This window comes from Protopterus annectens, chromosome 6.part0 (assembly GCF_019279795.1).
Source record: "Protopterus annectens isolate FY-2018-M chromosome 6.part0, PAN1.0, whole genome shotgun sequence".
NCBI lineage: Eukaryota > Metazoa > Chordata > Ceratodontiformes > Protopteridae > Protopterus > Protopterus annectens.
Window position 1 is genome coordinate 1,901,358,428 of NC_056737.1, and position 24,958 is coordinate 1,901,383,385.

General features: G+C 40.9%; 1 protein-coding gene across 1 annotated transcript in view; it reads right to left on the reverse strand.

Annotated features, from left to right (window-relative positions):
- CFAP65 (cilia and flagella associated protein 65) overlaps window positions 1-24,958 on the reverse strand; it is a 2,328,717-nt gene that overhangs the window by 200,931 nt on the left and 2,102,828 nt on the right. Inside the window, exons 26-27 of the mRNA XM_044075222.1 lie at window positions 17,556-17,672; window positions 10,172-10,294 (exon numbers count right to left, since the gene is read on the reverse strand). Coding sequence (XP_043931157.1) covers window positions 10,172-10,294; window positions 17,556-17,672 — 240 coding nt within the window. The remainder of the gene's footprint in view (window positions 1-10,171; window positions 10,295-17,555; window positions 17,673-24,958) is intronic.

The following is a 24,958-nucleotide window of genomic DNA, read 5'->3' on the forward strand; positions in this document are numbered from 1 at the left end:
TCTGGAGCTGGTTTCCCCCTTTCTCTCCAGATCCCCAATAAGACCCCCCACTGGTACAGCTATAGGGTCCAAATCTCAACCTAGTGGTCAAGTTAAAACCTCCAGCACTCTTTCTGTCCAACCAGTGCTTCGGGTCCCTGCCCAAGTAGCTGACACACACACACACACACACACACACACACACACACACACACACACACACACACATACACACTCACACACACACACACACACACACACACTTTAAGATTTGATTTATATACACACACACAGACACTCCTGGGGAAGGCTGGCACAGGCTCTCCAGCTATGCCCCCTTTCTGCCCAGACTATAAGGTAGCACTGACAGCCACCAACCACTGCTATCAGCTACTATAAGGCCCTTCCCAAAGGGTGACCAGTTTCACTGTGTAATGTTATTATTATCCAATTAGTAAGTGTGATGAACAGCAAGGTTATTGGAGTGGCTTTGTACATTATCACCAAATACATGCAAGTACTCTAAAGCTTAAATTATCTCTACACAAAACAGCCACAGTTGAAATGTTTACACATATGTAATAATATATAATAAAAACACAAGACAGTACTCATCAATTCAACACAATGACATTACAGAGTTCAGAAATCACAAGAAATACTTTAAAACAATATTGTAGGATAGTCTGACAAAAATACAGAAAACAGCTAGACTAATCTGGTGATTTCTGTCTATCTCTAAGAGAAACCACTGTTCTAAACACTACTTACATACAGAGCAAGCAAATGCTGGTGAGTAGATGTTCTTACTAGATCCAAGAGCAGATACAAAATGCTCTTCTTTCTTTCTTTCCTTAAATTGATAATACACAGTACTGCCGAGTCATTTCATATTACATAATTTTTTTCACCCCTGCTGAGGTTTCCCAGGCTCACAGAACTTAAAATTTAACATTTCTACAGCTGCTGGGAAGTCACAACAATAAAATATACTTTACATGTGAAACCTAGTAATTTTCTTTGTGGTAAAACAATAGAAAGAAACCCTTAGCCCAAACATCCTGTCCCTGAACTTGGGATCAAACACAATTATAAAATGCTTTATTTAACAGCTTTCTTCCAGCAGGGTGTTGTGGGTACATTTTTTAAGTTCAGTACAACATATAGTTTAATCATAACATATAGTTCTCTTTTCATTTGTAAAACAAGCCTGAGGACTATATTAATATTTACAATGGCAGAGAATTATCTACAAAATTATATCTGGCTGTGCTGGCAGCCCCTCAGTTTTTCACACTCAGCTTCATCATTACTTCCTACTAGTATGTAATCTACTCTAATAGCACTAGGATACCCAGAAAAAAGTTGCTCCATTACACGCTGAAAGATTTTGTCCCAAATGGCATTCTCAAAAATCTGTACCTGCCAAATGGAGTACTGAAAGTAGTGAGCAACGATGATTTATTGTCAAGTTGAATTTGCCAAAATGAACTCTTTGCATCTAAGAAAGAAACAAATAGTGGCATTTGGCATCAGAGCTGTGACTTCTTCAACTGTGTGCATTGGATGATGGGATCTTTTTGAGCTGTGTTCAAATCTTGTGTATCAGTACATATTCTGATGTCATCTGAGCTTTTCTTATCAGCTACCACCATGGAATATACCCATTCTATTGGTTCTGCAACTGGACAAATCACACCTTGTTGCACCATTTTATCTAGCTCAGCTTTGACTCTGTCCTGCATGGCTACTGGAACTTTTTGAGCTGGCCTAACAACTGGACTGATATCTGGATCCAATTTCATGGAGTACAAAACTGGAAGCTTCCCTAGTTTGTCTTTGAAGAGATCAGCATAGGTAGAAAAAATGTACTGGGCAAAATTAGAGTAGTGGTCTTTTAAGCTAACTTGATGGACTTCCTTAATAAATGAAAGCAGTCCCATTTTCAAACTGTCTCTGAGTACTAGTAATGACTGGATGTGCCTCTTGACCACATAAAATAACAAGTTGTAGCTTCTCCCAGCAGAGTAACATGAAAGCACTACTAAGCCTTCAGTTTGAATTTCTTCACCTCCATAAACAACAAGCTTTGCACACCTTGCCAAATCAAGCCTTTCCCCATGACAGACTCTAGCAAATGTTTCTGCTGACATAACATTGCACTTGAAACCTCTGTTAACTTTGAGCTCTATGGGTTTGCCATTTATCTGAACAGTACAAAATACTTCATTCTTTAGCTTAAATCTACTGCATTGACTGTTTAATAAAGCACTGACACACCATCCACATAAAGAATAGGGCTGCAGCTCTCTAATTGATCAACTTGTTTCTTAAAATGTTCCCTTTTAATGAAAGAATGTGGGCCTTTTGATTTACAAAACCTTTTGAAATGATTCCATTTATTGCATTTGTGGCACTGCTGACCAAAAGTTAAACATTTTCCCTTTTAGATTCATGACTTCCACCACAGTTATGACAGCTGACTATGAAACTAGATTGGGACCCATGCTTTGAGTTCGCTGACTCACTCTTATGCTTCACTGAGACTGTGTGAACTCAGGAATTTGTTGAAAATCTCTGGGGTTTACCAGTGAGTGCTGCAGGGACCACAGTTGCTGCCATGTGCTTGGGCCTTTTTCTTTTAACCACGTGCTGCGTACTATCAACATGAGCTATGTCACTGTGCCTTCTAGAGCTATTCTCATTTGTAAGCATATTTGTGTGCTTTTCTGTCAGCTCATATATCTGACAAATCTCAATGACCTTATTCAATGTTAAATCACTGTCACAAAGCAAAATCTTTCTTACAGCATCATCTTTAATACCACGCACATATGTCTTTTATCAACTCATCCCTTAAAGAAGAACTGCACACACAAACTCAAAAAGCATGTTTATTTCATCATGGTTGGGTGTTTCCTATATTTTTACACCACTCTGGGACTATTTATAGGGGTGTAAATATTTTATATGTAATTTCTTAGTCTGACCACATGGGGTCTTGCATCTTGAAGTAATTCTGATTGCTTACTCTGACTCTGGGTATCCAACAATGCAGTGCTTGCCTGCAAAAAATTACATCACACAGGCCTCTTTCTTCCTAAAGCTCCTGTCACTGCATTGATTTTAGTTGCATACACTGCTGTCTTTCAGTCAGATAGTTTTAAGTAACATTTCATACCGTTCAATGACGACTTAAAACACAAACAGTCTAAATGCCACAGAACAGACTTTCAAAGTGCTTTTTACTGCTGCTTATTTTTAGAATGGCTAAAGTGCAGTCTTTTGTGAAGCTTGAATTGTACTAGTTTTGACTCATGTCCCATCCCCCTTCATACCCAACTTCCCTAACTGTCAAAGTGCTAAGGGTAATTTGAGCTGTTACCTGCTGTGATTGACAGCTCACAGCAGGAGACTTGACTCATGTACCATTTTGTTGTTCTAGCCTTTACTTTCTGTATGGGTAGGGGAAGGACCAGGGAGCTGTGACATCATAGAATGGGTAGGTTTTTAGGACGGTCATGGTGATGTCAGTTTGGGGAGGGGATTGGCCAGAAATCTACCAGTATTCATTGGCTTTGATGACATCAATGAATTGGAGACTACAGCAAGGCGGGATAAACGTTTTTTTGAAAGTGAAACTACCACAGTACAGTAAGGTACTGTTCTAGTGGAGAGAAACAGTTGATTTAAAATATTTTAAATGCTGTATTGTTCATTCATAACAGGGACAATAAATAGGGAGAAAAAGAATAGAGAAGTTAAGAGTTTAGTAATATAATCCCATTGCTGTCCTTAAAATCACCAAATCTGCATGTTTTAGCTTTGTTTCTCAAATCCATTATATATGCTGCAAAAGTTTCACCAGGCTTTTGATCCCCTGTGAAAAATAACTCCCTTTCCATTGTAACATTTGTCTGGAGGTTACACATTTCTCTGAATTTACATTTTAAGCACTCAGGGTCTTCCCTTGACTCAGCCTGTACAACAATATGATGGTTTCCCCCCTCTCCCAGCAGGTGCATACACAAATGAACGCTCCCTTTCTTTGGCTTCTGGCCCAGCTAAATTAAGTAGAATAAATGCCTTTGTATGGTCATCTTTAGGTTCATAGGTTCATAGGTAGGTACTAGGCTATCTGCCCGAAGGTATTTATAAGCCTAGCCAGAATGTGTTGGCTTTTGCCACCCCCTTAGATTAGTTCCCTGTGCCTCTGTCCAGCAGGGCCACTGAATTGATCCCCGAGATATACTTTCTGTTTCCCATCCACTCGTCAAGATTTCTTTTGAAGAGTGTTAGCGCGGTGCTCTGCCTAATGTAGATTGGGATCTTGTTCCAAAGCATGGGAAGTCTCTGGGACAGGAATCTATCCCTCCAGCATGTCCTATTTATTGTTGTGGTGAGGTTGAGATCTCTAGAGCATGTGGCTCGTGGGGATAAGGTTTTCTTTAGGTGGAGCATGTCCATTAATTCTGGGTTGGACATGGCCTTGTATGTCAGGCAGAGATCACATCTGAGTAGGCGGTATGCAACCGAGTACAGCTGTAATTTCTTCAGTTGAGCTGCATAGAGCATCTGTTTGAGGCCAGTAATCCTCTTGGTGAGGTACTTCTGAGGTCTTTCCAGCTGTTGCAGGTGTCTTGTAAGGTACATCCCAAATGGGGGGGTTGTACTCTATGATGGGTCTGATGAGTGATGAGTAGAGGGGCACAATGACCTCTTTTGATCTGGATGCAAACCCTTTTGTGATTAAGTGGGCCACGTAGAAGGATTTTCTAACCACTTTGGCAATGTGATGATCAAAGGTGAGATTACTGTCTACTTGGGTCCCCAGATCCCTTATCACATCTTCCGTATTTAGGGGACTACCACCTATGTAGTAGTTTGTGGGTATTTTGTTTTTTCCAAAGGGGATGACTATGCACTTTTTGGCATTTAGCTTGAGGCCATGATTTTGACACCAGGTATCCATCTCCATGAGACCATTTTGGAGGATGTCTGTGTCACCTGGAGAGTCAATTATAGCCCCTAGTTTGCAGTCGTCTGCAAACTTGGTCAGCCATAGTCCTCCTGTGCTTGCCTATACCTCTGAGAAGTATATGCCAAACAGGAGTGGCCCTAGGACTGAGCCCTGGGGAACTCCATTTGTAACTGATTTAGAGTCGGACCTAGCTCCCGCAACTCTCACCATGTGGGTTCTGTCCATGAGCCAGTTGGCAACCCATCTTGTGATGTAGGGATTTATGTTCAGGCTGGTGAGCTTGTCTATAATACCAGAATGGGGAATGGTGTCGAAGGCCTTTGCAAGGTCTAGGTATGCTGTGTGTACCACTTTTCCCTCATCTATAGCCTTGGTAACTGTCTCAAAGAAGTCCACCAGGTTTAGGAGGCATGATCTGCCCTAAACAAAGCTGAACTGGATAGGGTCCAGTGTTTGGTGGTTCCCAATGTCTCTGTTAATGAGTTCCATGATGATGCGCTCCATAGCCTTGCAGACCAAGCTAGTCAGGTTTATAGGGCGATAGTTCCCGGGTTCTGCTGTGGCTCCACCTTTGTGAAGTGGAATAACTGCTGCTGTGTGCCACTCTATGGGTACGTAGCCTGTGGAGAGGCTGAGTTTGAACAGTGTGTTTAGGTGATGGGTTAGTTCATCTTTGAGCTCATGTAGGACGCAGCCTGGGACACCATCCAGTCCCATTGATGCTGTGTTTTTGGCTTTGGAGAGGGCTGTTTTAACCTGAGTGTCTGTGATTTCAGGGACTCTACATTCTTCTGGTATGGTTATGGGCCCTCTTGGGGATGAGAGGGGGGTGAAGTTTGCGCTGAACTTGTCTGCCAGGATATTGGCGCTATCGGTCGGTTCAGTGTATTTTATGCCATTCTGCACTAACTCTGAGCAGATTTGAGCATTGCCACTTAGATTCTTGACATAGCTAAAGAATGCCTTGTGGTTATCTTTGGAGTCCTTGGCAATTTTTCTTTCAAAGCTCGCCTTGGATGATTTTATGAGGGATCGAAGTTTCTTGCTGATACTGATCAGGGATCTCTTCCCTTCTTGGGATTTTACTCTTTTCTGTACTAGTTTCCTCATTTTATTGTGTAGCTTGTTTATGGCAGGAGTCCACCAGACTGGTTTCCTTTTCTTGGAGGAGTGAGTCTTGGTTTTGCTTGGGATGGCATGATCCATGCATTCTTGTAGGTGCCCGTAGAATGCATTAGTGAAGGATTTTGCAGCTTGGACAGTGTTATCCTTCAGCATGGGGGCTTTAAAACTTTCCACCTCGGTCTTAAGTAACGTGAAGTTTGCTTTTGAAAAGTTTTTCATGGTGGTTTTATTGTCCGGGGGTGGGGGCGGAATGTGGATATCCAAAGTGATTTGTTTATGGTCAGATCTAACCAGAGAGGGGTTGACCTCCAGTGTGGAACACTGGTCGCCCATGTTGGTGATGACCAGGTCCAATATGTTGTCACCTCTGGTGGGTGTGTTGACCAGTTGAACCAGAGCGTTTGAGTTTATAAATTCTAGGAAATGTTGGGCAAGGGAGTTAGTACTTGAGTAGTTCTCCCAGTTAATGTTTGGGTACTTGAAATCACCCAATATTAGGGTGTTTGGTAGGAACTTTATGTTTCCCAGTGTTTCCAGAAATGTGGAATGGGGGTCCTGGGACATGGTGGGTGATCTGTAACAAGCTACAATTTGAATTGCAGTTTTGCCCATTGTTAGTTGCACGTGGATGATCTCTGAAGCATCGTGCTGTGCCACTAACCTGGAGGTGTGGGTATCCTTGATGAATATGGATATGCCCCCGCCTTTTGTATTTCGGTTTGGGTTCTGTGGCCAAAATGTATGGTATGAGTTGTAGCCTGGTAGTGCTGGGGTGCTCTCTGGAGCCTTAAACCAGGTTTCTGTTACTGCACATATATCAATTTTCTCCATACTGAGGAGTGCCTCGAGTGCATGCATTTTGAGGTTCAGACTTCTGTTATTGAGTAGCATTACCTACAGTTTTTTGTTACTTGTGCTATTTACGGCGGTGGGTTTATTTTTTGAGCCTTGCCTAAAAAAGGCACTATGGGGGTGGCAAGAGCCTTGGCCAGTATTCGAAAGCCTAAGGGTGACAGGTGCAAGCCATGTCTAGCGAAGCAGCGTGGCTTGTCAAGCATGTCGTCCCATGCGGACAGACACTGGATCCCCTTTGAATGGCACCAGAAACTTAGCCAATTGTTGAAATTGAGAACTATTTCTTTATACCGTGGTATCATTCTTGGTGAGGGCAGGATGCTACTCAGGGTCAGGGTCATACCGGCCTGGGCTACGTGATCAGAGAGCTCTTCCATGTCTCTTTTCATGTCGTCTAGAGAGGTACGGCTCAGGTCATTCACACCAACATGGACAATGACAGAGTCATATTTGTACTTGTTCTGTAGTGACCTGAGTTCTTGTGTTATGTGGCGGATCCTGGTGCCCGACAGGCAGCTAACAGTAATCTTCTCCTTATTCAGCTTAGTGAGTGGGACATCAGTGTGCCTGACTATAGAGTCACCTATTACTAGTATGTCGGGTATGTTATTTTGCCTTAAGGGCTGTTTTTGCATGGCACACTGGTTCTGTGAAGTATGGGTTTCATGGTTTGTGTTGGGAGGTGGAGGTTGCTTGAATGTTTGCTTTGGAGGTCTCTGTTTGTTTTGCAGATTTTTATTTAGTGCCTCTGAGTATGTTTTCATGTATTTATGTGTGTTTTTTTCCATTTTCTTTATCAGAAAATGCAGCCTGTATGAAAATGGTGTACTCTTGCTCAAACACTCTCCAGTTCTCTGCAATATTATTGTCAAACACACGTGCATTGAGTTTTCGAAATCTGTCTGCCATGCCCATGAAGTATGCAAAAACACACAAAATATATGGCCCTTGAAATTATGTATGAACAAACTATTCTGTGAGCTTGTAATAACATTCAAATGCACTAGCCAAACATATTGCTGTCCATATGGACCATAGCTTTAAGTTCAGAGTTTTACAGCTAGTTATTAATAATAAGAGGGGTGGCGATAATATGAATCATTTAGAGTCAGAAGAGTTATGTTGGATTTTTAAGCTGAGAGCGCATGTGGAACCGGGTCTTAATCAATCTGCTAGTATCAAACCTGTTCTTGCTGCATGTAGATAGGTAGATAGTTAAACAGGAATACTCAATTTATGTGTATTGTTGTTGTATATATTCTAGCAATAATATCTATTATAGTGATCAATTTTAATCTTGATTTTATTTATTAAGATATTTTATTTCATTCAATATTATACATTATGGTTATATCTAATATATTATATATTTGTTTATTCATTTTGCACATGTACATATATTCTATATTTTTTATTCATTCCTGTTTTTACCCTGATTAGAATGAATTTGTTATATGACATTCCTATATTGATTTAAGAGCATCGGGAATGTTATATATTTTGAGACAGTTGAGAATAAGGTTTTAATATATTGCACAATGTAGTCATGAAAACTAGTGACCAAAGTATAACAATGAGTTAACTTCACTTGATTGACTGATTGATATAATGTGTGCTAACTGAATCAGATGAAATGAATATATATATATTTCAAAGTTTAACCAGGTTGTTGAAATCTGATGAAGCGTGCCTTGGTAGCATGTGAAAGCGCTCATTTTATGTCCTTGGAATAAATTCAGTTTATGTTTCAGTTCGTGGTGGTCCTTTCCTGGTTTTTTTCTGATACTTGGTCCTTTATTTCTGGAGCTGGACCTTTGGACAGCGACAATACTTTTATTTATTATTCAAATGCACAATAAACTCTTCAAAATACTGTATTTTGTGAAATATGCCCTGCAATGGCTGTATTCTGTGAAATAACTTTACTGTAATACTGCACAAACATGCAAACACTTTGTACACTTCTGATAACTCTGATATCTTTATTTAATATGAAAAATACATGCTTAGCAAAAATGAGCTTGTTTCCTCTTATTTTACTTATTTTATGCAATTTGGACTTTATTTTAAACATTTTCCATAGTAATTCAAATACTTTTAACAATACCAAACATGTTGGGTTTATTCGAATATTGTTTATAGAGTTCTGTATGACTCGTTTCGTATTTTGTGAATAAGAAACAGGTTTGAGCAAGTTTTAATATCTGAAATTCATTTCTGATCTGTTTTGTGAATTATGCATCCAGTAGGGATGATTCACTCCTCAATATTCCTCCAATGCCAGCCTGATGCCTCTCGGACTTAAGTGGAAGAAACTAGAACTCTTTCTGGCAATGAATCACCTTGGTCATTCTTCTTTAACTTCATGTCCCTTTAGACATGTCGCTTCTGACACCATGTCGCTTGTCCCTCTCTAACATAGATGACAAGCAGGCAGGGTATTTTGTTTAGATGCTTTAATACACAGAAACACATCAGCATGGATAGCAGCATCATAAAATATAAACAAACCGGTTAACAAACAGACCTTACATACATACATGCTTACATCTCAGCTTACTACAAAATGGCAGTCAGACTTGCCCATGCTCAGTATTTATACACTTGTGCAAGCCCTTGGATAGCTTCTTAAAGGTACATACACACACACACACATTGATCTACATTTATGTACCATTACACAGACATGTCTGTACAGCTATTACACTCCTGATAAGGCAGTCCAAAAAGGACTGCAATATGAGAAGGACAAAACAATCATGTCACGGTAGGCCTCTGATGGAGACCTGGTACCTTGGGCTGTCTTCCCTTCAAAAAGCTCCCCCACCCCAAGAGGGAAGTATCTATAGTGACCAGGTCATGGGCTGAAGAATGACATGGTGAAACTTGATTGGAGGCTAGCCACTAAGAAATGTGGCACTGACAGATCTTGAGGAGGTATGCGTACAAGTTCATAAGATGTACTGGCAAAGACCACTACATTGACCTTTCTAAAATCCTCATGAAGAATCTGGCTAAGGGAACCAGAGGAATTGCTGTGGCTATAAGACCTATTAAGCACAGTACAGATGAAGCAGGTGGCCTATGGATAGATAGGACTTAACTTTTTTGAAGGAGTATAGAATTCAGTTGAAACACGGGTAGTCTGGCAATTTAGTTGAAAAATCAGTAATATTTATTCAGGGAAATGTTTATGTTTAAAGGTGTGGTACAAGAACAAACTCTACCTACATTTTGGCTGTCAGTCTCAGACTGCTTATCAGTAATCGTAAACTCCACCTTCCTCCGTTCCCGTTCTTCTTCCCATGACATGCTCTCCTGTTGGTACAGGGCCAGCTCTCTCTGATTATAGACCTTGAAAAAAAATGAAAATACTCACTGATTTTTCATTAATAAAATAAAAATACAAAATAGTTATAGATAGTAACTTTTTGCTTAATAAATAAATTATTTCTGACACTAGTTTGATGTTTACTTCATACTATTCTTCCTTCCTTAAAATAATTTAATTTTCCTTAGACTCCCCATGATGGTTAAAAACACAGGATACTATAACTCAATTAACCAAGATAAAACTCCATCTCTGTTTAGACAACTTCATTTTTCAACAGAATCCCTCTGTCAGTCACTATTGCTCCATCAAAAGCAGCCTTAACCATGAAGTCAGCCATGAGTAGCAGCAAATAGCACTATCAGGGACAACTGCAGCTGGGGTAGTTCAATGACTTTTACAAGACTTGTAGACCTTTGTAACTGTTGTCTAACAAAGTGTTAGATGTCATATACAGCACACAAGTTCCCCATCCATGAATTGTGTTAGAAGTGGTATTCAAGCTGAGTTATTCATTTGCATATGTGTCAGCATCACCAGACATATTGTGCAACATGTCCTCTACAGTCATTATATTCCAGTGTCAGTAAATTACGCACTGACTTTGCTTAACTATGCATGTTTTCAGTGCACTAGCACTACACAGTATCATATTTATAAATTGTACAAGCAATTGTGTGCTGCTGCTCTTGAGTTCTTTGATAACATTTCCTCCCTCGTGTATACAGATAATTTTGATTTTTGATGATGCCTCCACTGTGCTGATTGCTCCTGGTCAAGCCAGTGGTTTGTACATTAAACAGTGATGTTAAGACTTGATAAAAATGTTGATGGTCAACATTGATAAGAAGTTATGCACCTACCATAACATTCCATGTTAGTTGTCTTCTTCTTGCCTTTTTTCTTGCTGGTTGGGTTCGGAGCCGATCCTCGGTTCCGACTCGGCCATCTTCAAAAGCTCGAGAGCTGCTTACTGGCTCGAGGCCCCCCTATATCCCATGATGCCTGGCGCTAGATACCCAGATCTTGTTTGGTAAGTAACTGCAGACATAATAATAATAATAATAATAATAATAATAATAATAATAATAATAATAATAATACAGGAATCCTGTCCAAGAATGCATAAATCCTACTGGATAGACTACTAGTCAGAAGAAATAGCCAGAGAAGACTCAGCCAGTGAGAAAAACAAAAGGAACTCTTCTCGGTCTACTAGGATAGGGGGATGAAGGGTGGGATGCAAGAAGACAACTAACATGGAACGTTATGGTAGGTACATAACTTCTTAATGTTAAGTTGTCTATCTCGCCTTCATTCTTGCTGGTTGGGACAGCGTCCCTAGCACCTCAATCCTGGGTGGCTCATCGGAACAGACTCTTCAGAACAGTGGAACCAAAATCAGCTCTGCTCCTGGAGGCCACGTCCAGTTTATAATGTGAAATAAAGGTATGAGGATTGGCACATGTAGCTGCCGCACAAATAGTTTCCATTGGCAATCTTGCCTGAAAAGCCACTGAAGTAGCTAGAGCTCTAGTGGAGTGACCTTTTGGGTTAGCTGGAAGCTCTTTATCCCTTAGCTGATATATAAATGTAATAATAGATGTCAACCACCTTGATAAGGTTACTTTCGATACAGGTAGACCTTGTTTACCCTAAGCATAGGATAGGAACAGCTGGTCTGATTTTCTGATTTGCTTAGTTCTATGCAAGTAAAAACGTAATTGTCTATGAACATCCAACTGATGCAATTTGTATTCCACCTTGTTGGAATAATTTGGAAAAAACACAGGCAGATCAATAGACTGATTCAAATTATTGTCAGAAGAAACCTTTGGAAGGAAGGAAGGATTAGTCCTGAGAGAAACTCTGTCATTGTGGAAAACTAGATAAGGAGGGCGAACACAAAGAGCCTGAAGTTCAGAAACTCTTCTGGCTGAAGTAATTGCAACCAGAAGAAGGGTTTTCCAAGAAAGAAACTTCAAAGAACAAGAAGCTGCAGGTTCAAAGGGGGGCAGTATCAGGGAAGCTAAAATCAAGTTTAGATCCCACAGAGGCAGGGGATCTCTCACTGGGGGCCTGAGTAAAGTAGTTCCTTTGAGAAAAGCTTTACAAAGCTTATGGGACATAATGCTAGTATCTGACAGACCTGTATGAAAGTTTGAAATTGCAGCTAACTGAACTCTAATCGTGGCAGAAGAAGATCCAGCATGAAAAAGTTTCGCTAAAAAATCCAAAATATGGTGCACAGGGGCTGAAAAGGGATCTATATACCCAGCCTCTGCCCAGAAAGAGAAACGTTTCCACTTACTAGCATAAGTCTTTCTAGTGGTAGACTTATGCGATGATAAGATGATTTCACGGTCCGAGTTGGAGATGTTCAGAAGCCTGGCTAAGGTCAGAAGTGGAGCAACCAAGCAGTGAGCTGGAGAGATTGAAGGGATTGGTGCAGCCCGCCCGACTGATGGATCAGGAGGTCTGGAACTGGGTCCAGGGTCCAGGGCTGCTCCAGAAGGTGATGATGCAGGAATGGGAACCAAATTTGTCAAGGCCAGTAAGGGGCAATGAGGATCATCTTGCATCCCAATGTGGTAGCTTTCTGTATTAGTTTGGGAATCAGGGGAAATGGAGGGAATATATAAAGAAGTCCCTGAGGCCAATCATGAACTAGAGCATCTCTGGGGGAGTGTCCGGGAAGAGGGAGGAGAGAGAAGAAATTGTTGCACTTGCTGTTGAAGGGGGTGGCAAAAAGTTCACAGCAAGGTTGACCCCATTTGCGGAAGATTTGGTCCACCACTGTCTGATTGAGAGATCACTCGTGAGGCATGAGAATTGCTCTGCTCAGCCTGTCTGCTATAACGTTGGACTTCCCAGAGATGTGCACTGCTATCAGAAACCGTTGGGAAGAGATCGCCCACTGCCAGAGTCTGAGTGCTTCTCGACATAGGGGGTAGGACCTGGTTCCGCCCTGCTTGTTGATGTACCACACTACCGACATATTGTCTGTTTGAATTGCAATGGTCCCGGTGGGAAAAGAGTTGTGAAGAGCTTGCAACGCCAAAAGCATGGCCCTCATCTCCAAGACATTGATATGCAGATGGTACTCATGAGGCTGCCAGGTGCCTTGGACTGTTCTGCCCTGAAAATGCCCCCCCACCCGATCAGGGAGGCATCCGTGGTCACTGTAGCCACTGGAGAAGGAAGAGCAAATGGTCTGCCCTGGGGTACTGATGGGGAAACCATCCACCAAGCAAGTTGTTTTTTGCATGTCTGTGTGATCATTATCTTGGGAGACATTGGAAGTTGCTGGAAAGACCATTGGGTGAACAGCATCCACTGAAGAATCCTCATATGAAGATGAGCAAGGGGAACTAATATGATAGCCGCTGCCATGAGAGCCAAGGTTTTTAGGACAAATCTGGCCTGAGTATTTTTGCATCCTAATAAGACCTGCACATGTTGGTGAATATCTAGCACTCTGTCTAATGGAAGTCTCGCTGACATGTCCTTTGTATTTAAGTTTGCGCCTATAAAGATAATGATTGACAAGGCAACAATGCAGACTTTTCAAAATTTAAATTTGGATGGTGTAATCTCTGGCTCGCAGCAGGTGATGTCTGGTGGTAGCAGTAAGGAGCCAGTCGTCTAAATATGGAAACACCTGGAATCCTTGCCATCTCAGGTGAGCGGTAACTACTACCAAACATTTTGTGAACACCCTGGGGGCTATGGCAAGACCAAAGGGCAGAGCTCTGAACTGATAATGACTGGCTCCCAGCCGGAAGCGGAGGAATCTTCTGGAGCGTCTGTCCATTTTGATATGGTAGTACGCGTCCTGAAGATCTATGGAGCACATCCAATTGTCCTGAGCCTGAAAGGGTAAAATGGACTGCAGCGTGACCATCCGGAACTTTGTTCTTTGAACAGACCTGTTTAGTCTGCTGAGATCCAGAATGGGTCTCCAGTCCCCTGTCTTTTTTGGTACCAAAAAGAACCTTGAGTAAGTTCCGGATCCTTGCTGGTCTGCTGGGACTTGCTGGATGGCTCTTTTTCTTAGCAGTTTTGATATTTCTTGAACTGCCTGATCCCTTAGATTGGGTGGAACATCTGGAAGGGATTTGTTGAGAATGTAGGGAGTGTGAAAAAAGGAGATTTTGTAGCCTTCAGATATGATAGACAGTACCCATTTGTCTTGTGTTATACTTTGCTAGGCTTTTGGGTACAGTGATAATCTTCCCCCGACTGCCCGCGAAGGTGGACAGCTGGGCAGCACCACAGGGATGCTGGAAGGACTTGTCAGAGAAAGATTCTCTTTTGCCCTGATTTTGCGGACCCCCTCTGCCCTGTGGGCGGCGTCTATTGTTGTTCCCTCCTCTGCCCCTGGAGGGGAACTCTCCACGTGTGTCAGGCACGGCTCCCTGGGGTTTCCGGAACCACATCTTCCCACTCTTCTGACCCTTGGGATACGGTCTTGAAGGAGTTGAAAAACGGACTCCCACAGCAGAGAGAATCTTGACTTCCTGCTCACACCTGGTAAGGGTATCCTTCACCTGTGGTCCAAAAAGAGCAGAGCCATCAAAGGGGGTGTTGGTGAAAGATGCCCTGAAGGGTTCTGCAAAGTTATATAACCGCATCCAAGCATGCCTCCTCAAGGCCACGCCTGTGCCTGTGGCCCTAGTCGCACCATCGGCTGCATAAGAGATGAGCCGCATGGAGGAGTTTACTACCGAATTAAGAGGAGCCAGCTGGGAGGCAACCTTAGCCTGGACCCCCGCAGCTGATGGATCTTGAAGGGTATCTCCTAGCTCTTTAAGGAGATCCCTTTGAAGGCAAGTAAAGTGGCAGAAGTAGTTCAGCGATCTCATGGAGAAGGTCGCTAAGGAAAACATCTGCTTCCCATATCTGTCCATCGTTCTAGATTCCTTATTAGGGGGATGGACAGACAAAGAAGTTTCAGCCAACTCCTTTTTTGTGGCCGCTGCTACCACCATGGCATCAGTGGGAACACCCTTCATCAGAAATTGCTTGTCCTGTGGTGCAGTAATAAACTTTGTGGGTCTTCGGGGGGTTGGTTCCACTGTGTCTGGGTCTGACCATGCCTTCCGAGCCACCACAGACATCAGTGGATCGAAAGGCGGAGACACCAAGGAGGTGGAGGGTCGGGAACCAAGCTCGTCCAGGAATACAGACTCATCCTCAGAAGGGTTAAGGGTAGTCCAGTTCCCCCTCTGCCTAAGTATCTCAAGGATGTCTGAGAAAGAGACGTCCTCAGAGGGGGATCTTGGGGACCCTTCCGAATCCTCTAAGTCGGTATCTGAAGTGACAGACTCAGGGGAGTCAACATGCTTCCTCTTGCATTTCCTCTTTCGAGGGGGCTCCTCTGAATGATCAGGGGAGGCCTCGGAAGAGGAAGATACACCCAATGGGGTTCCCTGGAGCGCTTGTTCCCCATGCTTGGGGTCTGGAGGAGGAGCAGAGGCAGACGCAGGTACCATGGGGGGAGGAGCCGATGAGGCTGATCGTGGGGCTGACTCAGAGGCCAGCACACTCCTCATGACCTCGAAGGCACCCCTTCCCAATAGCAGAGAAGACTCTGGCTCCGAAGAGACTGGAATCCTTCCCGGCACCGAGAGAGATGGCTCCGAAGCCGATGTAGGAGCTGAACTCACCTGCGCCGAAGCTCCGAGAGGGAGAATGGGGTTAGACAAGGGTCCAATGCCACTCGCCCCCTCGGAGCTGACGAGGGAGTCCTGGCACCCAGATCCCTCCAAGGACGGCATCATGGAGGTGATCGGAGCTGACGACGGAACCAAAAGGGTAGGTATCGGCGCCAACGGTTCCACGATGTGAGCCCCAGCAAGTACCGACTCCAAACTCAAGGGATGAGTCAAAGGAGGAACTACTGCAGCGACAGGCGGAGCTGAACCCTGATGAGGGGGGCTGGACAACATTTTAGCCAGGGCCTGCAGTTTTAGAAGCCTGCTCACCACTCTCTCCAAATCGTGGTCAGATAGTCTAAAAGACTGAGAAGAGTGGGATTGGTGACTTCGCTCTGACTGTAACAGAGGCGACCCTGGAGCCAAGCATATCAACTCTAGGGATGGAGATCTAGAACATTTTCGGCTCCCTGACGGTTCCGACACCAGAGTCGTGGCCGACTGGGATACAGGTACTTCGGTTCCAGCCGGATCTGAAGTTGAAGCAGATGCCATGCCCGACGACGGCTCCGAACTGGGAGCCAACGGCTTCATTGGCTTAGAGGGTTTCACTGGCTGGGCCTTAGCCGGTGACCCTTCAGGTTTGAGCAAACCCCTAAGGATTAGCTTATTCCTATGCTCCTGCAGGACTCTTGGACTAAAGGCATGGCACACCGAACAAAGGTCCTGCAGGTGTAGGGCGCCCAAACAGTAGACACAAGAAGTGTGACCATCTGTCAGTGACATCTTCTGACAGCATGAGTCACACTTCTTGAATCCAGATACTTTCGTATCTTTAGACATTCCTGTAAAAAGTAAAATCAATCACAGAGAAAAAGCAACAGAAGGGAAGTAGGTAACTAGTAAAAAACACACCCACTCAACACAAGTTACCACACCCTAACAGCACGCACACACTATAAATCTAAGAAATAGCAACTAAAGTTATTGATATATAACAATTTCTAATAAAACTACTATATTAAAGAACAAGGATTAGCCTCTAACTAAAAATGGCTACCTTGAAGAAACAAAGGGGGAGGGGAAAACTCTCTAACAAAAAACAAGTTTCCAAGGGAAAGGAGACTAAACTACAAGTAGCTAACTAGACCAGTAGAACTACTATAACTATAACTATAACTACTATAATTATAATACAAAAAAATTTTATAAAAGCTAACAATAAAATAGAAAAATATGACCTGAGATTTGGGTATCTAGCGCCAGGCATCATGGGATATAGGGGGGCCTCGAGCCAGTAAGCAGCTTTCGAGCTTTTGAAGATGGCTGAGTCGGAGCCAAGGATCAGCTCCGAACCCAACCAGCAAGAATGAAGGCGAGATAGACAACTTAACATAAAATGTTACACCATAATTTACTTTGTATATGTATTGCCATATCTATACTATCTACATGGTTCTTACTGCTTTGGGCATTACTCCAAACGGTATATATGGCCATAATGTCTACTCAATTAACACAAGAATGAAGGAATAAATACATAAGTGAGGAAATCCACATCAAAATAGCAACTTTAACCTGATCCAATGGCTTCTGGGTTTGAAGCTGAAGGCCCTGTTCAACTTACCTCACAGATTAGTTCCATGCTATAGAAGCCTGGCTTTCCTGAGCTCTGTAGCGTCACAATACAGGGTGCACTTTCTTTAGGTTGTAAGGTACCAGATACTGGTGCAATTTCTAGGACCTAGGAAAAAAAAACAAAGATAAATCAACATGACAATGGAAATCATGTAGGCATACTTTTTGAAATGGTATACTTACAGGAAAATTAGAAATGTCACCATTGTACTCCAAATATAATACATTGTTCATTGATCACTGTTGATAAGGTAGCAGTGTCAGAAACTTCAAATGAAGCTATGTATGAGTCTGCATCCAACACTGTAAAGTACATACAGTACGTTGGATAGCCATCAATCTAGGTCAAATTTAAGCATCTCTAACAATTGAGGTTCTGTGATATGAACAGCCAAGTTAGTCTAAAGAACAGTAACTGTGTTATATTAATAACTTCTTTTAAAAGAGTACTACAGCTTTCAGATCTAATTAAGGAATTCCTTGTATCTCTGCCATGAATTAGGGGTTTTACCTCAAGCATGTATGTTTACAGTTCATTGTTAATGCTTTTCTTAAGTAAATATCAAATCTCCCCTCAGTAGCCCATGAAAGACTGAGTAAACATTAAACCTGCTATGTCTACTGAATAATTCTGGAATCCAGTGACAGAAATTTACTGTTTCTAATTTGATAATTTCATCTTTACCATACATACAAAATGTGTCTACTTATTTCAGGTATGGCCTAACTAGTGTTTCATAAAGTGTTTTAAAAATGTCTTAATGTCTCAAGGTGATAGCGTGTAATATGGCCTTAATAAATAGATAACAGAACCTAACACTGAGTAATATTTAATACTCTAGCTATGATCCATTACAGCCTCAAGATGTCTTCTACTATTGAAGTTATTGACAGTAAGTATCAACTTGATTATTCATGGAATAAGAGTACTCTATGTTTTTTTTCCAAAATGCACAACACAAGTTTTTTTTGTGTTAAAAGAAATTAAATGTTTTAAAGTCTTCATTTACACTATCCATGGAACTTTGTAGTTTTCCTTGATCAATCACAAACATAATTGAAGGACCAATCTTAGTATTATTAGTCTGTCCCAACGGGATGGAGGAGGTAAGGGTATTAAATAAAACAGTATAGTCCTTGAGGTAGAGTGTAAATGTCCAGAACTCTTGTCTGTCTGAAACTAAATTTATTAAGACATAAAATCAACTTGCGACAATACATTTATTAGCAGAACAAGATTTGATAGCTACTGAGATTACACAAAAGCAGATGAAAATGGCAGACTGCAAAGACTAACTTAAACACAACGGAAACCAGTACTTTCTCATTATGAGTGTTACATTAGACAATTTTCTCCAGTCAGGGCAATAATCTAGTCTTTTCTTCACTTGAATGACAGTTCAGGTGGATACCTTTTTAATTACATTCCCACAGTCTTTTGGTGTAACATTCAGTAACTTTCTTTCACGTAATACACCATTTATAACAGAATTTGTAAACAGTGGAAGATGTTTGCATGATTCCAACTCTTCTCCTAATTAAGCAATGGTCCAATATACTCTTTTTGCTTATTAATATACAAGCCAGAGCTATGCTTTCTTATCAAAGACCTGCAATAAGCAATTGTAGCATAATGTATGAAGCAATTCAAACAGAATACAAATATGTTTCCTGGACTAGTTGTCCCATAAACATTGTCTAAAACAAAGAAATCAATTTTAACAGTTGTGCTTCAGCACTCTGTATCTTAATATATACCTCTGTGTTCTAACTTATGCATTCTAATCTTGCATGATTTGTCAGTTCACCAGTTTGGATCCCTGTGACTACATAGAAGTTAACACCCAACTGAACCAGGTTATCTATAACTGCCTTGCGTGGGATGGTGTCAAATGTCTTTGCTGAATTTATATCACTTACATTTGTGGCAAAGAGCCCCTCAAGTTAATGTCAAATTAAATTAAATTTGCAACTCATAATCTAATCTATTAAACCCATATTGGTTACAGCCCATCTACAAAACAAAAGATAGGGGCAACAGACTTACTATAGCCCTCCTGGAAACCATTCCTATGTTGCTAGTCAGGTTAATTGGAAGGTAGTTGTTAGAACTGTTAGTCTTCCACTGTAAAAAAACAAGACCACAAATGCATGTTTCCACACATCAGAGATACAGAGAGACTCCTAATTCCTTTAAAAAAAAAGATAGATAAGGCATGGTAGTAAACTTCTTGGTGTTATTTAAAACTGCTCACTGAGGCCATCTGTATCAGCAACGGCACTGAGTTTTATTTTTATCAAGGACAAAAATGGCATATTTCTCTTCAAAATAGTTAACAGGTATGATAGCTGCTACTAACACACCTTTATACCCAACACTCCTGGAACCAAAAAAGTATCACTAAACATATTTTCCATAACCTCACTATCATATACAAGGGCACCTTTCAAATTAAGAGTACTATTGTTCAACATGTCCTTATGACATTATTTTCCATGTTTAAAGAAGGATGCCATGTTGTCCTGGATCTAAGATTCCTAGCACTTTTTTGTACCATGCCTTGGCCCTTATTATTCTCCTTTGAACAATACCTTTGCCTTTGTTGTATCTCTAGTACATTGACAGAAATCTTTCCTAACTCCTCCAATGATGTTCTTTGTATTTTGTAGTTTTTTTTAATTTTTTTTCTACCATACAGATTTTCTAATCAGTTGGTCACTGATGACACTGCTAGGCATGTATGCATTGATCACTACATCATTTTTTTTAATTAAAAGCCTGATTGTCAAGCACAGTCTAGTCAGTAATAACTGACTTCCAATCTCACAGGTGTAAATCTTTAGTAATGGTTTTATAATTGTCATTGTAACAATTTTTACTAAAAATGGTTGCATAATGTACCTTTTTTCTGATTACCAAGGAGAATCTTCCAGCAAACAATCAAGTGATCAGAATCAGTCAGTTGTATGCCTGTAGTACAACTATCACAGGAGAAATATCTGGTGCTGTGGATTTTGGGAACAAATTTCATGACGACATATATAGCCAAAAGTCATGAAATGAGTTCCCATACACCAAGGTACCAGATATTTAATGTGTTATACATTAGGCTCCAATATATGCTATTCATCTGTTTCTTCATCTTCTTCTTATTATTATTGTTTTTGTTATTTTTATTATTCTTCCTATTACTGCCGCTGTTACTGTAGTTGCAATTCTTAGTTCAAGTTTCACTATCTGTCTATTTCAGTGCAGTTTTTTAGGACTTTCTACAAGGACTACATACTTCCAATTAGCCACCATTTTTTTCTCTAAGGTAAGTTTTCAGAATATGCTGTGTTATTTTTATATTTATGGTTTATTTGTTGTTTTAGTACTGCATTTTATATGTATTTGGAAATATTACCGATTTTACATTTTTTCTGTGTTCTGAGTGGATGGTTCTTTTCCTTATTAAATATTTTTCTTAGTGTTTCTGGTTGTTTTGTTACTTTATTGGCATATTTATGGGTACTGTGTTTGATTTAGATTTTTATTGGCATTTTTATATGTATTGAGTTTGATTTAGATGGGGTTGCTATGCTGATTGTTTGGTAGTATGTATTTTGGGTTGTTGTATGTTGGATTATAGAATTTTTGCCACTGAAATGAATGGACAACAGATTTATTTTGTAGTGTTTTATTAATATATTAACTTTTTTCTTTTTTATGGTTGGGTTTAGTACTTTTGTTTGTAAAGTGGTTGAGTTATATTTGGGGGGTACTATTTTACTTTGAGGTTTTTATTTCATTTTCCCATAATAGTCTTTGGTAAGTTGATCTGTCTTGTTTTGTTTTTTTTTTTTTTTTGGGTTAGGATGATATAATCAACCTAGAGATATTTTTGATGATATAATCAACATATAGACGTTTTTTAATATTTACACTTTTTATTATTTATGTGTTTTTATTGGATTAATGTTGAGTCATCAAAAGTAATTTCAGTGAAAGGAAAAAAATGAGAACCATTTGCCGAAACCACCTCGACGAACAACTCATCAATTTCGTATTTGTAGTTGGCCAAGTCCCCCTGCATACCCACACCTACTGGACCTATATATACCCACTCTGAGGTCAAAGAACAGTGGAGAAAGAAGCAAACTCAACTGTCAATGAAAGTCATTTTGATGAGCAACATTCATTGTTTTTGTGTTCACCAGAATTAGATTTAATGAGATGACATGCTCCCATTTTTATTCCACCCTCTTTGGGGGTCCAATGTTAAGGTGAATATGTTTATCAGTCATAGGATTTTGATGTTTTTATCAACAAATTACTACCATATGCATGAACAACTTAAAAAACACATCCAATCAAAGTAACTCAAGCCAATGTATATTTTATTTTAAAAAATGCACATACTAAAACATATACTCATACCTCAAAAAAACAGACTTCTCCAAACTTCTCTCATCAAAATCAAAGGCACAGAAATAAAACTAAAAAATGTGAAAAAAGTAATAAAGCAATAAAATTAAAACAAACAAACAAATAAATAAATAAATAAGGTGACCAGTTAAAGGAACAGCACAGCAGTTAGCATCACTGCTTCATCAATGTTTGGTTCTCAGCTAGTGTGCCTTTTGTGAGTTGTCTGTATTTTCTTTCTGTGTCAGTGTTTGTTTTTGCTGGATATCCTGACTTCTTCCACAGCCCACAGAGGTGTGATAGGCAAATTAGCGATCCTCCAAACTGCCCATTAGTATGCATGCTATGTGTAAAATAATGTGAAAATAATGTGAATGTGCATAACTTTGATAGGATGGAACACCACTTGGGAAACCTTTTTTTACCTTTTGCTTGCAGAGTAAAGGGATAGTCTGCAGCTTACCCAGAACCTTAAATTAACAAACGAATGAATAATGGAATTAAAAAGGAAAAGGAAGGACAATCATTACTAGAACTAGCTAATCAAAATATATTTACCAGAAAAAAAGAAATTCAAATTTAAATATTCAAACTTAATAACATTAAACTAACTAGAACATATCTAAATTATAGAACTATCACAACACAGTTTTCACTGAGGTACTAAAACAATAAAAAATATATCCCACACTATCACAAAAGTGATTAAAACCTACCTCAGAACTAGAGTACTAACCACCTCCTTGGCAACCCATTCATAAAAATCTGCAGAAACTACATAAATCTTTATTCAGTGGACAAATTGTACAAATAACATAATTACTGCATACTGGTGAAACTAACAGAAAACAGTAATAAAAAAATAAAACAGAAAAATTTGGATAAATTGATTACATATTGGTCTGATTTGTATGGCACATGAAGTGTCTTGTCCTGTTATGTTTAACTGAATTGGTTTTGTGATAAGTGGATTCACCACTGTCAAACAAACCTCATTTCATAAACCCACAATGAACAATATTTTATGCATCACATGCCAAACCCAGACTTCTTTCTCTCTCATACACACACACACACACACACACACACACACACACACACACACACACACACACACACACACACATAGGTTCATAGGTTTATACTAGACTATCTGCCCTAGGGCATTTATAAGCCTAGCCAGAGTGTGTGTGGCTTTCACCACCCCTTGGGATGAGAATACTACGCCCATTTAGGGTTTAGTTTACTGTGCCTCTATCTAGTAGTGACACAGAGATGACCCCCGGGGTAAACCTACGATCTCCCATCCACTCGTCAAGATTTCTCTTGAAGACAGTGAGTGAGGGGCTCTGCCTAACATGGACTGGGATTCTGTTACAGAGTGTAGGGAGCCTCTGGGTTATGAATCTGTCCCTCCAGCACGTCCTATTTCTTTCTGTGTTGAGGTTCAAATCTCTTGCTCTTGTGGCTCTGATGGATTTGGATTTTCTGAGATGGAGCATGTCCATTAATTCCGGATTGGACATGGCCTTGTACGTCAGGCATAGATCACCTCTGAGTAGGCGGTATGCGAATGAATAGAGCTGGAGTTTCTTCAGCCGGGCAGAATATGACATATGTTTGAGACCCTTTATCCTCTTGGTGAGGAACTTTTGGGGTCTTTCTAACTGCTGCAGGTGTCGGGTAAGATACATCCCAAATGGGGCATTGTACTCAATCATGGGCCTGATAAGAGAAGAGTACAGGGGCACAATGACCTCTCTTGATCTAGATGTGAATCCCTTCATGATAAGGTGGGCAATATAGAAGGTCTTCCTAACCACCTTGGCAATGTGAGTGTTAAATGAGAGGTTACTGTCGACTTGGGTTCCTAGGTCCCTGATTACCTCTTCCGTACTTAATGGATTACCACCTATGTGGTAATTTTTGGGTACCTTGTTTTTCCCAAAGGGTATGACTATACATTTTTTGGCGTTCAGTTTAAGGCCATGGCTCTGGCACCAATTATCTGTTTCTATGAGGCCTTTCTGAAGGATGCTTGTGTCCGCTGGAGTATCAATTATGGCACTCAGTTTGCAGTCATCTGCGAACTTTGTCAGCCACAATCCTCCTATGTTTGCTTGCACCTCATAAATGCCGAACAAGAGGGGTCCCAGGACTGAGCCCTGTGGGACACCGCTTGTGACTGGCTTAGAATCTGACATGGCTCCAGCAATTCTGACCTTGTGGGTTCTGTCCTTGAGCCAGTTTGCAACCCATCTTGTGACATATGGGTTTACATTTAAGCTGGTGAGTTTGTCAATGATGCCCAAGTGGGGTATTGTGCCGAAGGCTTTTGCAAGGTCAAGGTAGGCTGTGTGAACTGCCGTACCCTCATCAATGGCCTTAGTGACTGTTTCAAAAAAGTCAACTAGGTTCAAAAGGCAGGATCTGCCTTTGACAAAGCCGAATTGGGTAGGATCCAATGTCTGTAGGTCCCCAATGTCTTTGTTTATGAGTTCCATAATGATCCTTTCCATAGCTTTGCAGACCAGGCTCGTCAAGCTTATGGGGCAGTAATTTCCAGGGTCCATAGAAGCACCTCCTTTGTGGAGTGGGACCACTGTTGCTGTACGCCACTCTTTGGGTACGTATCCTGTAGTAAGGCTAAGATTAAACAGTAGCCTTATGTGCAGGTTTAGTTCCTCTTGGAGTTCATGTAGCACGCAGCCTGGGACACCGTCTGGTCCCATTGATGCTGTGTTTTTAGCTTTGGAGAGGGCATCTCTCACCTGGGCATCTGAGATGTTAGGGAGGCTACACTCTGCTGGGATAGATATTTCTCCTTTTGGGGAGGAGGAGGCGGAGAAATTTGCACTGAGCCTGTCTGCCAGAATGTTGGCAATATCTGTGGATTCAGTGTATTTTGTGTCATTTTGGACTAACTCTGAGCATACCTGGGAGTTTCCACCCAGGTTTCTAACATAGCTAAAAAAGGCCTTGTG